Below are 16,598 nucleotides of genomic sequence, written 5' to 3'. Positions count from 1 at the left end.
CCGCAACTTTCAGTAAATCGACCCCCGTTTCATCGCGATACTATAGACGTTAACCACGCGATTCCTCCTGCGATGGCTATTTCGACGTTTTCAACCTGCAACCCGAATTGTACATCTCAAGCCACATACCGGGGATGGTCGTGTCTCTGTCTCACTTTCGTTGTTACATTGGAGGTGGTTGAAAATATTAAGTTGTCATGTTTACGGGATTTTTACTTTTTCCAATGAGATATCGTTTCATTACGACATAGTGACGCGAGCGGTACAATACAACTGTCACAAATTCAATTCGAAAGTGAGACGAAAAGAGAGAGAGAGAGACTATTATTGCCGCGAGCATCTCCGTGACGGGGCTCGGCGAAACGTTTTAATTCTTTTTGGTCGTACGACGATTCTCTACGCTGTCGCAATTCTCTCGTATACCATCCCGCATGGAATTCCGCCACACATTCGCCGTAACGTTCCGCGTTAAATTGCGCAGCCTTGCGACCCGACAAAACCGCCGTACCGTGCAGTACAGTGCTCGGAACACGACAACGAGGAGATTCTGACGGACGGGCTTCATCAATGGAAGCCATACATGGACCCGAAATTAGAACCCTGCGCGCTTTACTGCATCAACGAGAAACAAACCTATGTGAAGATCTCGCCAACGGCGAATGATTCGACACCCTGCAAGGCTGGAACAAACTACATGTGCATCTCCGGAACGTGCAGGGTGTGAAATTGTAACTTTTTGAAATGGAACCGCCTTGCTGAGAAATCTCTACTATTCATGCTAGGATTGCCATGTTGATTCGATCAAATTCACCAACTAAAAACTTTCCCAGTATTTCTCATATATATGTATATACTCGTATATTCAGTTTGTCTTTTTTAAAGATATCTACGTTTATTACGTATGCATATATAATTTCTAAATATCACAAGTTAAAAAAGTCCTATTGTTTTTCGGATTTTCTATGTATTCAAATTTTATTGATTTTTATTGATTTTTTTTTTAAATATATCTTCAAACTCGAAATTCTTACTCAACTGGAATTATCTTGGATACTATATGTTCATTGTAAAGTACAAATGCGTAATAATAATCATAGTACATGCAGTAAATATCCACGTATCTATGACGTACCTTTAACATTACTTTAGTGAAATTGAATTTAGTAGCAGAATTTTTAATATTTATGCACATTTATAATTATTTTAATAGTTAGCATTAGCTATCTACCATTAAATAACGATGTAAATATTTGCTGAAATTGTAATATAATTCAAATAATAGACGATGCGGCAATAAAATTTATAGTTGAATTAACATTTTATTAAAAGAAGTATTTTTTATCTTTTTTACGAATACCTCTTGCGAATACCCCTTTTTCACGAATTTTTAACTCTCTGCTGGTAACCTGGAATTTTATCTTTTCCGTCAGCAATAGGGATCTTTGAGAAACAAAGCAAATTTTTTAAATTTTATTTCAGATTGTATAAAAATGTAAAACAATTCTGGTATATCGTTAAAGCTTTAACAACGAGTTTTTATCATCATAAAAGTTGGATTGTAGCTTTTATTTATTTTCATAGATTTAAATTTATCTACCAGAATTCATAATCGAAATATCAAAGGTGCTTTAAGAGAGGCCGTGTCACCGGAGAGTTAAAGAAATTTATGCGTATTGGCATTTATGATTCTTATCATGTCAAATGTTACTGTGATATGTGTTTTTCGTACTGCAGAGAGTTGGATGCGATTGGATGATAGACTCGTACGCAATCGAAGATAAATGTGGCATATGTAAAGGCGATGGAACCAAGTGTAGTCCGGTGGTGGGCGAATTTACTGAAATAGCGTCACAGAGCGGTAAAAATTCAGTGATTGTGTTCACAGCTTGTCAAATGGAATCGCGCAGTTTCTTCCCGTGATTTATCGCTGCTTTTTCTTCGCAGCGTATGTGAAGATCGTGACAATTCCGAAGGGAGCTCGAAGCGTGCAGGTTTCCGAGAGAAAACCCAGCGAGAACATGCTAGCCGTGAAACTCGAAAAAGATAAAACATACTGCATCAATGGAGACAAGTGAGCTTCTGCAACTCTATTCGTTTCCTTTCTTTACTTCTTCCGTATTTAATTTGTAACACCCACGACGCACCGATAAATGTCTTGGGAAAAATACATATGCTTCTCGTAACGACGATAAAAGCGCATAACGTATTTTTATTACGTACTCGTACTTTTTATGATGTCGTTCGCGACAGTCGTGAGTTTAAGAGCGGAGATTACGAGTGTGCTGGTACGATGATTATCTACACGCATCCGGAGCCGGACAAGGAAATAGTGGAAATGAAAGGCCCGATATCCGAAGATATCGAGATACAAGTAAACTATATCTATTTTCCAACGATTATCTCGATATGATACCATACGTATGATGTAATTACTAGTTTTGCACGATATACATGTTTCATCATATAAAAATTCAGTTCACCACGATATCTTTAATCTTTAGCTTTTGTAAAACTATAAATTTATTTCTTGTAAATTACCTTTCACAAAATCGTTGTAAATATTTTACTTTTATAATCTTTAATTGCAATTGTAAATTATGATAATGAAAGGTATCTATATAATTCTCAAAGTATGAAGTTAAAAGTGTCTTCCAATAATTGTCATTTGATTAAAGTTCTCTCTCTCTCTCTCTCTCTCTCTCTCTCTCTCTCCCCCGAAATCTTTTGTGTATACTATATTATATCAATCAAATGCTAGAAAGTATTCAAAGTGTATCACATATAATTTTTGTCTTCCCAATTCCTTTAGTATGTATTTTTCAATCCTCGAGACAATCCTGGAATAGATTACAAATATTACGTGAGTTCAACGAATACATCATACACGCCCAAGTACATGTGGGACTTCATCGAGTGGTCAGAATGCAGCGCTAAGTGCGACGGTGGCACAATGGTAATTTATGTGACATCGTTACACATACACGCGGATGTGTATAATACGACCGCGAGTGCGAGCGCTCTTATGCGAAGGACGTGTTATCGATTTGCGTAGATATCTGAGGCGTCCTGCATAGAAGAACAGGGCGGGCGAGTGACACCGAACTTCTGCGACGGTATACCGCGCCCGGAAGCAAAGAGCCGCATCTGCAATCAGGCCCCTTGTCCCGCAAAGTAAGTCACAAGTTTCAGATGTCGGCAAGTTCCACATGACAGTGAATACAGACAATGCAAATCGTTAAAATAATTTCGCAATAAGATAATTCGTTGAATGGAGCAGTATTCTTTAAAAGAGCAGTATTCTTTAATGATAAGATAAAACGTATTTGAAGTAAAACAACAGTATTATAAAAGTAAAATATTTTGTGTAGAATATTTTATAGAAATATTTTATAGACAACGGATAAATATGTATATGTAGCTGTATTGCAACATAATGTAAAAATCGAGATTTTTTTCGGATTCATGCTTTTTTATTTCTGGCAGCTAGATTTCGTAGCAACAAAAAATACAGTGGGGAAAAAAATGTAAATTTAAATATTTGCTTGAATAGTACTAGCTGAATATTTACTAAATGTAACATTTACTAGATGTATTTATTTGCTACAAGAATCATTAATTTGATTAAAATTATTATTTTTTTATTTAGAGAGTAAATATTTATTTACTTTTTATAAGTAAATGTTACAATAAGTTAGTACTAACTATGACACAAATTATTGAAATTTTCTTCTAAGTGTAATAACAGCGAAAAATGTTTTGTATTTCTTAATAGCAAGAAAATATAACTCATTAACGTTCCAACAACAACAGTTCAAATAATACTCACGACGCGACGTTGAGATAAAAATCTGAACGCTATTGGCTTCCGCTCCATCATCGATCTTAGTTCCTTCTATAACGATGACGTAGTACTACGCACCTATGCCCGCACGTTTGCCGATAAATAAGATGTTAACTCAGCGTCGCATAAACAACGATCTAGCGTTTTGTGCGCACATTAGCGTCCGCTCGACGAATCTAATGTAAAGCAAATAAATCCGTGTCCGTCGCCGGTCGTATGTGTAGATGGAGAGTGAGTCAATGGAGTAAATGCAATGCTTGCGACGGGAAAAAGGGTATGAGACATCGCAAGGTTCAGTGCGTAAGGCCAGGTGCCAGGCCTGGGGAAGACGATGTGCAAGCAAATCTAGACGCGTGCAAAGGTCGTGTACCGAGGCAGAAAGAAGAATGTAGAGGTATATCACTGTCGTGACCTTTCGCATTCTTAATATTTTCTATGCAGTATAACTTTACGGAAAGAACGATTTTGTTGAAATTTAGTGAAAATTCAGCTAGATATAAATCCAACAATAATTTTGTTTTCGTTAAAGTACAATAATTCGAAATTTCAAGCACGATGAGCAATGCTGCAAAAAGTTTGGAACCTTCTAGCAACCAGCTTGAACTGGTTACACAGACTATGTAAACAGAATTATTTTGATAGTGAAACAAAGCTATTTTCAGATTCGTATCTAGTTACATTTTTAGATACTTCATTGGGATTCTATTATATGATTTTTAATAATAATATCGATATTGTTGTATTATCGTTACATAGGTATTACGTTACCGTTACGCAGATGTTATGTATGGTAAAAAAGCTGCGCCATAACAATATAACGGTACCAACACTATCATTAAGAGTTACAGAATCCCAGTGCGGTAAAACCGTTGTTTTTGTGTCGAAAAATTCAAGACAATCATTCCGAATGGAGAAAATGTATTCGTATCAGGTACAAGACCCTGCAAAATAATGTGTCCTAAGAAAACACGACGGTCCGATGAGAAGCGGGAGCTTATCGATGAGAAAGAGAAAGGGAGCTTGTCGCTAGGTGATCAACGGAGAATGATCGACAGATTGGTCGATCTCGGTCTAGCTCGTTACTTGGAGAAGTCCCGCGACAAGTTGCGCGATGACGACAGACTCGACGAAGATAGGAGCGCTGCTCGAAATTTCCGACAGGTCCTTTACGATTGGGCGATGACAAACGAGGACAAGCGTAAGCGCGCCTATGACGCGGAAGGGAGATTCACTACGCCGAAGCCGGGATCCATCATTTTGGATTCGGTACCCATCGAGAACGTTGTACTGATGGAGGCGCCGTACATGGACGAGTCTCTTCAGACTAATCTGTCGGACAAGGCGTTCCAAGAATCCGGCGATCTCGTCGGTGTTGGCATCGACACGAGCAAGAAGAGGGTGTACAAGGGTGCTCAAGCGCTTGAACTTATCCAACAGTTAGCCCGTCATAATGAAACAGCGAGTGCGCGCGAACGAATTGTTTCTGTTAATGCGAACAAAGCTCTCAATTCATCTCAGTCCGTCGACGACGCGGGAAGAAAGCGTTGAGCGAGAAAGAAATTAAACGTTGCGATAAATGTACGCATGTTATCTTCGTTATGTATTTGCCGTGTTTAAGTTTCATGTTTAAGTTTCAGAAATATATGAATATTTAGATATAACATAGATCGAAAAGTTAGCATTACACGCTGTATTACGAGGCTCGCTGATTCACGTCGTACGTGATTGATTAGCTTGACGGCATGAAGGCCGTCGAGTCAAATAAAACGTACACGTAATACGTACACGTAAAATAAAAGCGGCGTGGCGGACAGACAAACGGACATCCGTATTGCGGAACCCAGGTGGAACGAGTACAAAAGTCAAGATTAATGACTCGCGCGGCGAGTTTCTTTTACAACTTAATCTTTATTGCTACAAGAAAATGTCGCGCGCCAGGCATTTACCTATAATACCCCTAGGACATTAAGAAGAAAGGGAACGTCTGCAATCTTGGATCGTTGCAAAGTATCGCTGCCGCCATAAGTAACATAGCGAACGATGAATCTGGGAAGATCAATGCACAGCGAGACTCGTTAGTGGGTCGCGGGAAATTATCCTCCCCGTGTCGTTCAGCTGTAATTTATGTCGCCCGTCATCCTCACCGCATGTACCGCCGCATATTGAGAGATTATCTTCGGATTCTAGCAGATCTATCGGCGCTTTACCGTCAATTATGCCTGTGTTGGCCGGACTCAAACGACATTGTTGATTCAATCGAGCGATTCATCTCGCGGCTCCCAACAATCGACGTGGGACGTTTTCTGGTGTCCGATCGTTGAAATGCGATACGCCTGCATAAAAGCACGCGCCATAAGTATAATTTGGTCGTATAACATAACGATTGTTTTTATCACTCGTTGAGCATCGAGCAATCTGCACGCGCCGCACGTTACGTGCTCAAGAGCAACGCGCCGTCGTTCTCCCCGACGACTCGTAAAAGTTTTCTTGATGGATCGCGTAACCATCGCTTGAATCGACGCAGATTCGTCTTCCAGACGCGTGCACTTTCCACTCGTTCGCGCCCGCGCCCGCGCCGATGCCGTGCTTGAAAGAGCGTGCGCTTCGCGCGAGAGGAATCGATATATCCACCTATGTCCTCGTATGATAATAAATTCTTTTCTCTTTCATCGCGCCGAGGAACGTTCGAGCCTCTTCTCGCGATCATTCGCGCCATCGATCCACTTCGTCGCGTATCGCGTGCACGTCGTTCGCGAAAAATCGAGACCTCGGGAGACGCGCGCGCGCGCTTCTTCCTGAATTCTTTCTATGTATCTGAGAGCGTCCATGCCGATCAAGGTGAATTCCGTGCTATTGTTCGCCGGACGAGGCTCAAAATCCTTTGGAAAATTCGTAACGACATTCTTCTCGTCGCGCTCGAGAATAATCGTGAGCGTTAGATTTCGAATGTCCTCCTTATCAACCACTACCTCGCCCTTCTTAATCTTATTCGCGCTCACGTTCTTCTTATCATTCGACGCGTTCCCTGACTTTTTACCCGTCTGAGAACGGTCTCGACGAGTTTTAATCGAATTTCGAATCGTGTCCGCCGAAATCAAAGTCGTTGCTTCATTTCGAAGCGCATCAACATACCCGGTGCCGATGAGACAAGAGCGATTAGACGAATGTCCTGTCCATGTGGAGAGATCACCTGGGTGTCGGTCCTCTACGGTGATGGCACCGTTCGAAGCTGTCTTAGCGGGCACTTTAGCAGCTCTGATCAAGTCGTTTTGTCGCGTTGGCGTGCTCGACCGAGCGGAGAAGCGGCCACGTTTGCTGTCGGCGGCACCTCTGTCTTCTCGTCTTCGTCGGCTGGCATCGCAAGGCGCCGACTCCCTTGGCTTCGGTCCTTGGCAGTAGCTGTCCTCGATCACGTCGAGATCCTGCTCGCCACGGCCAACGGGTCGTACACATTTGACAGCGCGCCTTCTCTCGCAGCCTGGCGTACACGGTGTACAGCCTTGCCAGTCACCAATGATCCACCTGAAATCGCGGCCCGACGATAAGAGCGAGGCTTTTAATTAGCTGGCGACAGCGGGGCGACGGTGATTATCGCGTATAGTATCATGTCCCTTCGTTAGTTCCTCAAGATAACAATGACAAGTCTGTTCTTCGGCGCGCAAACATGATATGATTTATACGAAGTGAAGATATAAGGATGATGTGTGTAGAATTATTATTATACTACATCGAAGAAAATGATCTGGTTGGATTAAACAGTAGATTAAAAAATAATTCTGGTGAAAGATGGACGAATCAGAATTTTCCGACGAATCAGATTAAATCTATTGGAATTCTAGTTGAGATAATTAGAATTTTGATTGATATCATTATTCTGGTAAAAATAAGAATTTTAAGAAATTTTACAAGGAATATTGTATCAATCGGAATTCCGATTATCTCAACCAGAATTCTAATAAATTTAACCAGAAAATTCGAATTCGTCCATTTTCAACCAGAAACTTTTTTCATTTCTTATATTGTATCCGTAAAATAAATGAATATGTGACGCAAGTTCTTTGACATGCAAATCAATTTTAACGCTACTATATATCGAGTTTCGTTAAAAATTATAGAGAGTTGTTCAGTTTTTTCTTATATGAGATCTAATAAGTTCATGAATATTTTAAATGTAGAAAATTGTAAAAATATAAACTTGCCGCGGTATACAGGGAGCTTGATTGCATGGTCTGACTTTTGCGTCTGGTTTAGTGATGTTTCTGCAAAATTTATCGTCCACTAGTCCGCCGATTTTCTCGATGCAACGAGGTTTCGATATCTGTTCTCCCGGGCCGCAACCTGCCGAGCATTTCTCCCAATCGATGTAGTCCCATGTGAACTCGTGTTTGCGGGGGGTTCGTTGCTTCAATCCTAACGAGTATTTCAACGTAACGTTCTCCTTTGCTAAAACCTATCAAACTACTAGCTGTCAAAGAAATTCTGCGAAAGGATAAAATTAAATTTATCTTTAATGTTTACTGAGAGAACAGTTTTATTTAGGATCTTAATTTTATAATTATCAATTAACGTTATAATTTTCGTAATAATACACACATATACATGTAATTATATTTATAATTTTTTACTAAAAAAGCATATTATTGTCCCTTAAAATGGGGATTTTATACCCGTATAATTTTATACTCGTTTTCAGAAATAATCATAAATATTATATATTCTTTTTAGTACAAGTAAGATTTTTCAACCAATGCGTCTCGTCACCCTGATATACAGTAAAGAGTTTCCAAGTGCGCCGTAAAAATATTGGATAAGGTAAAAAGAAGCGAAAAAAATTTAGAAATAAATAAAAAAGCGAGTGAAGCTAGTGCGAAGTAAAAAAATTTTTTTAAATATGAAGATAATTTATATTATGTAGACTCTCATTTTAAGCAAAGCAATATCGTTGCAATAAAAAATCACTTTTAAAATTACTGATATTACAGCAATACTGACTATAAAAATAGAGCTTCTCATCATAATATTTTATCATGTAATTATAATTACATGTATTAAAAACTTTTCTCTCAGCTTTTTAAAATAACTTGGCAGTTACTTCAGTATAAAAGTGAGAAAATAGACACGACACGTCACATTTTCAGAAATAAAAAATTAAGTTTTAGCCGTTTTGTAAAATGTCGCGAACTTCATTCGCGTCGCGTCGGCAAACTATAATATATTTGAAAAAAGGAACTTAATTTTTAAAACTCACTTCCTTTGAAGATAATTATAGCAGTTGATAATTATAGCAGTACGGCGATTTTAAATGAATATAAAGTGTTCTTAAGAGAGTACTTCTCTTTGTGTATTTCTGCCGATAGTACATATCCAAGTTCGAACACCGTGTTTGAGATACGTTATCGATTTGCCAAGAATAGCGACTAATTAGTGGAGTGCGCTTATTATGTTTACCAATATAGTCAAGTCCTCAGTGACGGGTCCCGGTATATTCAAAGCTTCCTGCTTCGGTCTTATCATTCCCAGCCACGCCTTGGAACCCGGTACATTAAACATTCCTAAACGGTTGCTGAAATAATCACACCGCGTTGTTAACTACGGAGTAAGTATTACGGAGGTTAAAAAAAGGCCTCGAATTAAAGATATTATTCGCGATATTTGATCAGACAGTAAATACAACTGGTGACGGCTTTCTCAAGATTATAACATAAATGTGTTATAAAAATGTATATGTTAGAAAAATAAAAAATTTCATTTACCCATCGATCAGCACAGTTTTCGTATTTCTTGTGCGCACTACGATTCTGGATTTAGTTGGTTCTGCCTCCTCGACGCGAATATTTCTGGCACCGGCCGGCACGTCTGTTATTTTCTTGAGTCCTTAACGCGAAAATTCGTCCGAAAGATTATTGCAAGGAACTACTACGCGTGATATTATTCGTCGAGATTCCAATTTTGGCGCAACATTGCATTGTTGCGCAATGCGAAAAGAATTATTGGGCTGTCGCGAATCCGTGCTCTTTCTCTCTCTCTTTTTCTTTCTCTGACACATATATACATATACATATACATATTCTCAATGCGCTGCTCAAGATTCCTCTTGGAGAGCAAGACTGAGCGCGCGTCTTATACTTCTTCTCTGGCGGAATTTTAATTCACAGAAGTTCTCGTTCGCGTACTTCCTATTCACCGTGCCGTCGACGACACTGTGAAGTTCATCGGCATTTTTGTCAAGTTGCGAAATTCCCTTGACGTGGAATAGTAAGCGAGAACGCCAAGAAAATTATTATGAGGAATTCAAAAGAAAGATCGAGACAGAGAAAGAAACTGAATTTCTGTTGAAGACGTTGATACAAAATTCAACTATCACCTCTGCAATATTGTAAGAATATTTTTAATAATGCAGAAGCCCACTTCAATATTTGGTAATCGTTTTTGTTTCGCCAAAGTAGAGCGGTATTGGTATTCAAAACACCAGGCGAAATGAAATCTTTGTATCGGCATTTGTATTTTCGAATTTGTAACTAAGTATTTTTTTCTTTCTTACGAGATTGGGCCATAAAGGACACTGTTCCTTGCTTCAAGATGCATGAGGTACTATCGCCTCGACAGACACCACAAACGTCTTCGACGGCGGTGGATTCCATATCTAGGTCACAAGGTATTTCTCTGCATACACCTCCGATGCAAATGTCCCGAATGCCTCTATAGCACGTGGTACCATCCACCACTTTCGGTCTCAGCGATGCCACCAGATTAGTATCGCTTATGCAGTAAAGCGCGCAGGGGTTTTCGGATGTCTTCAAGTCTGGGAAAGATAAGTCACGAAGTGTCGACGCAAGGCTGAAGATCACTTATCGCTCTTATTACCTTCAGGAAGATTATACGCCATCCAACGATGGACCTTTCCGTCTTCCGGAAATATCCAGTTGTTGAATTCGGCGCACTGCACGTCGCGAAACGAGGGTGCGCCAATTTCACAGGGCTGTAAAGAAACGTCAATGTTAATTTCGCGTATAATAATTTTCCGCTTCCAGCAGCTTTACATCAACGCAGCGCGTTTAACATTTTGTTTCCTTGCTTTAAAGGTAACACATCCTTAATTTAAAAGTAACGCAACTCGTAAAATTGAGTTTTACAGAAAAGGGGAAGAACTAATTTTCAATTTAACAGAAAATTATTGAATAATTAAATAATATTGGCAAAAAGAACTCTTAGAAATATGATCAAATATCATTTTTGTAATTTTAGTTTCACAATCCTTAAAAAGATCACCTTTCTTGAGTTGTGACGATTTTAATATTCTACAAAATTATAACAAATTCAGAATAAAAAAAGTCATCAAAAAAGATATAACTCGATATATCAGAATAGTTCATATTTACTTTGATCGGCTAAAATAATTAAATTCAAAATAAAATAGTTTCTTTTCATCAAACTTCGATCATTAAAATTGTCTTTCTAAATTCTAAATTTGTTTCTGTAGAAAATTCTTTTTATTTACAAAAACGACTCAAAATGTGTCACTCTTGTAGAAGATATAATCTCTTTGAAAGATATTATAATCTCTTTGAAAACTTTGCGAAAGACAACTTTGCGCAAGTGCTTAGTGCTTTGATGGATGGACCGTGAAATTGAGTTAGTTTGCTTTTGATGATTGATAGAATAATCTTTATCTAACTCTATTAATGGTAATAACTTGAAAATCATATTTTGTGAGTTGTGTCACTTTTGAAGTAAGGTGAAATGACTTTTCATTGTTGATCTGAATTTCATTATTGTTAAGCCTCGTTAAGCCTGGAATTTTTTTCTCCATAATTTAACGATTATTACATTTTTCGTATGTCGCGTAAAATTTTTTTTACCAAGAGAGCGTTCCTCCAATTTCCGTAACAATCTCGTGGAAGATGGAATCGTTGCATAAATCGAACGTTCACTCAAGACCGCGTAAGTTCGCGCTGCGCTTACTGGAAATCGTTTACCAGCATTCTTGAAACTAACATCCGTGGCGCAGATTTTATGGCGCTTCCTGTCACCGATGCAGTAAGAGCCGCCTTTGGATGGAGATGGCTGATTACATTTTCTTACAGCGTACGTCACGCCGGAGCCACATGTCCGCGAACACCTGCTCCAGGACGACCAGGCACTCCAACCACCGTCTGTGATTCCGAGTCGTTCTCCTACCATTAGGCACTTCATTTGGTAACACCACTGTAACATTCGTTAACCTCGACATCGCGGTACCTGGACTGACTTATGTCACGGAAAATGAGAAGGCACGAAGGACGGTCTCGGGGAGGTGCATTACGAGTATGAACGAAACTAAATGATGCACTGCGTCCTTTAGAAGCGCGACGTGGAAATTTATTATGACCTGCAGGAAGATATTCTTGCGCTTCGAGAGATCTTCGTCTTGTTCCATTAGAATCGCTAACGCTATTCCCCAACGCGAATAATTATCGAGTCCCTTTACGATTTCTGCAATTTTAAATGTACTTAAAGCTGCTTAAATATCTGCCAGATGGAATAATATTCTCTCTTGTCGTTTCGTTGCAAGGTAATCATTTTACCTTTTAAAAATGGTTATGAATTATAACGTATATATTTACCTTTTATTTAATGTAATGCATGCATTGCTCTTTATTTAAGCTACTTGCTGCTGAGAATATTAATTATTTGTAATGATGCGTGCTACTCTGCGCGTAGCTACAAAAATAATATTAATCCATGGATGTATCACACGTTTAATATGCATATACGCATATTCAAGTAAATATACGGAAATTCATCTACTTTGTATCTTCAATTTCGCGGCTCATTATTTTATAAAAATCCTTGGAAATATATCTCGTCACTTTGTTGGAGGGAGGAACGGTTACTTGAATTAATATTAGCTATCTCGCTTTTTCCATTTAAAATATCCGCATTAAAGTATACGCGAGCTCGCGACTCCGCGATAACATGCAAACGCATCAAACCTGCCCTCAGCTGGTGATGAGATAATTGCTCTTCGTTTTACAAACTGCAATTGCGCATCTATTTGTCTATTTCATTCTACCGATGATTGCATCGGTTGTTGTGAAGTGGCATGACAAACAAACTGAATTTTTACGCACGTAGGTAGATCAATCTATTTTCGCAGTCGATGTTATCGTTCCGATTTCAATTTTTTAAACTTCGCAATTCTCTGTACATCGTCCAATTTTACTCACTAAATTTCATCGGTAGGAAATTTGTTTTTCTTTTTACGTCGAGTTATTTAAACGAAATATCAACCATTCTTCTTTTTTTTTTTATCTTTTATTTATATTTGAACAGATCGTACGCACGCTTTAAAAAGATACATATCTGTGTCTTGGACGGTTTTATTCGCGTATCCTCTTGAAAATGTTTCATTATTTATAACTGAAGTTCTTATATCTAATAAAATTGTTGTAATTAAAACACCTTCTGTCTGTTTGTACACCTTCGTTGTGTGTGTGATATTCACATATTCGCAAGATCTGCGAAAATAAGAGTCATCCGTTTTTGATGCTGGTCTGATTTATCGTGCACCGATATCGACAATCTGACTTTGCGCGGAGTTCCCTCGAGTAATTAGAGATTACTCGCCGACCAGATTCATGAGCTTCGAGCACGGTAGTGTCCGACACGGTAGTCGGTCAACCGGTCGGCGCTAATGACTCTCGTCTACGCGCTTCGACGCTTCAGCACGCTCGCTTATTAACATTATCACCCAAATCTGATATTTCACTGATGTGTGATATATTTGGACACCGCTTGTCTCCCGGCTTATGAATCTTACGCGCACCTACATTCTGTCACGTATTACCGAATCCCTTTTGCAACATCACGTAGTCGCGCATGCTTGATCAATCGCAAAAAACATTTCAACCAACTTGCCTTGTTTCGATTTCCGAAATATCCGTGATTCGACTTAAAACAAGTTTCATCTGGCAAGATACGAATTTCTATGCAGAATATATGCTCAATTATTTGTATGTAATTCCCTTTTTATTGTATATTACCGAATTCCTTTGTCAAATTTAAAGACGACTTTTACATTTTTGAGAATTACGAGCCTTATTTATCTTTGGATAAATTCAAATAAATTCTTTTATTATCAAAATAAATTTCGTATTGACTAGCCTTGCTGCTTTGTAATTTGCATCCGACCTTTACGTTTTCTTCGATTATGAGTTTCTTAAACACATTCAAGTAAATCCTTTTAGTCTCGTAACAAATTTTCATATATACTACTTTATAAGTTTTTTAACTTATTATTAAGTTTGAGATAAATAATCTTTTAACTTTTGAAGTGTATTAGACTTCTATAAGAAGTCTTATGCTGTGCTTATTAAACCAAAGGGAAGCAAAAAACGGCTCTATAAAAGTTGCAATTTTTTATAAACTCGCAAACGTATTATTATAAAAGAATTTACGGTACAATGTTAGCTTGACGTACTTTGTGAGAATGCATCTGTGAATACCCGCTTGCAATCTTTAACATTGCCGCGCTTTAATTGCTACCTTAAGGGTCAATGAAATTTAACTAAAGTCTGAAACTGGTTTTAATTCTGAAAGGGCACGTGACTTACGGTTAATGGCAGATTGAGCTTTTTTAATTTTCTATTATATACTCTCGTCACATCTTCTTTATCAGATACTTAAACTGTTCCGACATAATGGCTTCTCCTCGACAACTTGATTAATTGATTAATATGTAATTTTTCTTCAAATCTGTACTTTGATGTACGCTTTTAAGACTTTCGAAGACGAATACTTATTCATCAGTTATACTTAATATCTTGGGTGAATAATGTATTGAAATAAGTTTAATAAAAAATACACAATTAAGACCTGCATAATTAATTATTATGAATCCTTAATGGATCAATATAACGTTAATATTTGGAACAAAGGAAACATTGAAAAAGTCGACGAGTATGTTTTTCTAAAATGAAATTGTCAAGACTTGAAAAAACTATCGAAATCAAAAAAATAAATTATATATTGTAGAAAATTAAATTAACGAACAATTCAATGAAGTCACTTAAAAGATAATAAGTTTAAAAATTTTTCAAAATAATTTTTATCGAAAATAATATAGCCCCGGAATCAAAGAATAGTTACTTTATAAATTACTCTTCACAGTTCTTGTAATCTGCGGATCTTAGATCATCTTTCGTGCCTTATTTTACGCTCTTTATTCATAAACAGGTATTTACTCTCTTTTCACCACATGGGGTGCCCTCAGCGGGTGGTTTCCTGCCAGTCACGCAACCTCTTCCGGGAATGGCGCACCTAAGGGTTTCACAAGTCTGAAAACGGGGGTGAGATCGTCTCAGTTTAGTAATTTTTTAGTATACATAAATAATAATAAATGAGTTTTATTTTATACAATACTATTCTATTATTTTATTTATATTAAAAGTATATATAGATCTGTTCTTCTTTTTATTTTTCTTATTATTTTTAAATGATATTGCATGTTTACTTTCTCAAATTTTTTTCTCTCAAATAGCTCATAAAAGTATGTGCGTGTATGTATATATATATGTAAATATATGTGAGTGTACTACTGTACATTGAACTCGCGAAAGCGAGTTTGCTAAGTCGAAATGATTATGAGAATCAGTCCATCCCTGCGGGAGTCTCATTTTAGTTAGATGCGTGTCGATCGCGATATCGTGGCGAGATATCGCGAGTTCTCCGGTCTCTTATCTGACGCCATACACAGTTGGAGAATGTATTTTCCTAAACGGATAAGGTAGGCCGCAAAGGCATCGGTTTGTAGATGTGAACGGCAGATGGTGCCCGTTTACGGACGATGTGGATCCGCAAGCCGATATGTTAACGCATGTATTATCGAAATCGCTTTAATAAGTTGACTGATTGTCGCTTAATATTTTCACCGTACGAAAGTGACTACTGCGCATGTCTAAGTTGACGTAATCGCTGCAGCAATTGAATAAAACATACACATGAATTTTATGCTTTTTCTTCTTGTTAATTTGTTGCCTTATTTACGAATTTATTGTTTAAATGCGGAAGTAGTCATCTTTTTTTTTCTGTAAACGATCATCTAAAGTATTTTACTCACCATTTGAAATCAATATTACTATTTCACAATATGATGTATATTATACCGATTGTTATCCGAGTTGTTAATATTGAGAACGTTATAGATATAAATTTAATCACATCTTTCTGAAAAAATAATCTAAATATTAAAGGAATCCAAATATTAAGCAGATTAAGTAGCTTATTATAATAATATATCTAAAATACAAAAATTTTAATTAATACAATGTTTTTTTATTGGGAGTTTGGAAATGGAATTGCACATTTAAAGGTTTTGTAAAGAATAGTTATTACAAAAGAAAAAAAAATATATTAAATAGTATCCATACAAAACAATATTTTCTAAAAATTCACTTTTTTCGCTGTTGGGTTTTAAAAATACCTGTCTATGTATAAACACTCCAGGCTACTATTCAAGGATTAACCGATTTGATATAAATAGTGACTGTGCTAACTTAAGTTTAGCATTGCCTGAACAAACAAACAAATCAAAATATAAAAAACATATTTCTTTTGTACCATTTTGTTTTTATTTAAAAAAAAAATCATTCCCCATACTCTACGAGTATACTAGTGTAACATTCTGAAGTATTAATTTTATTAAATATCTTGAGAATTTTATTTTTTAAATTTGTTATGGTATATTGATTAAGTAATTAAATTTCGTCTCTCCAGTTTT

At 37.3% G+C, this 16,598-nt stretch overlaps 2 protein-coding genes across 2 annotated transcripts in view; one reads left to right on the top strand and one right to left on the bottom strand.

Annotated features, from left to right (window-relative positions):
* Positions 1-5,445, top strand: part of LOC108748130 (A disintegrin and metalloproteinase with thrombospondin motifs 7-like) — a 13,310-nt gene extending 7,865 nt beyond the window's left edge. The window contains exons 11-18 of the mRNA XM_018486157.1: positions 482-718; positions 1,735-1,858; positions 1,945-2,071; positions 2,251-2,371; positions 2,810-2,953; positions 3,053-3,171; positions 4,066-4,235; positions 4,773-5,445. Coding sequence (XP_018341659.1) covers positions 482-718; positions 1,735-1,858; positions 1,945-2,071; positions 2,251-2,371; positions 2,810-2,953; positions 3,053-3,171; positions 4,066-4,235; positions 4,773-5,389 — 1,659 coding nt within the window. The 3' untranslated portion in view covers positions 5,390-5,445. The remainder of the gene's footprint in view (positions 1-481; positions 719-1,734; positions 1,859-1,944; positions 2,072-2,250; positions 2,372-2,809; positions 2,954-3,052; positions 3,172-4,065; positions 4,236-4,772) is intronic.
* A 1,043-nt stretch (positions 5,446-6,488) lies between these two features.
* Positions 6,489-16,598, bottom strand: part of LOC108748134 (A disintegrin and metalloproteinase with thrombospondin motifs 7-like) — an 18,071-nt gene continuing 7,961 nt past the window's right edge. The window contains exons 9-16 of the mRNA XM_018486161.1: positions 15,064-15,156; positions 11,837-12,046; positions 10,706-10,820; positions 10,383-10,643; positions 9,595-9,715; positions 9,290-9,404; positions 8,041-8,291; positions 6,489-7,363 (exon numbers count right to left, since the gene is read on the bottom strand). Of these exons, the coding sequence (XP_018341663.1) occupies positions 6,508-7,363; positions 8,041-8,291; positions 9,290-9,404; positions 9,595-9,715; positions 10,383-10,643; positions 10,706-10,820; positions 11,837-12,046; positions 15,064-15,156 (2,022 nt within the window). The 3' untranslated portion in view covers positions 6,489-6,507. The remainder of the gene's footprint in view (positions 7,364-8,040; positions 8,292-9,289; positions 9,405-9,594; positions 9,716-10,382; positions 10,644-10,705; positions 10,821-11,836; positions 12,047-15,063; positions 15,157-16,598) is intronic.

The sequence above is a fragment of the Trachymyrmex septentrionalis genome, unplaced genomic scaffold (assembly GCF_001594115.1).
Source record: "Trachymyrmex septentrionalis isolate Tsep2-gDNA-1 unplaced genomic scaffold, Tsep1.0 scaffold211, whole genome shotgun sequence".
NCBI lineage: Eukaryota > Metazoa > Arthropoda > Insecta > Hymenoptera > Formicidae > Trachymyrmex > Trachymyrmex septentrionalis.
Note: the sequence above shows the minus strand (reverse complement) of the source record. Positions and strands in the feature narration are given on the sequence as shown.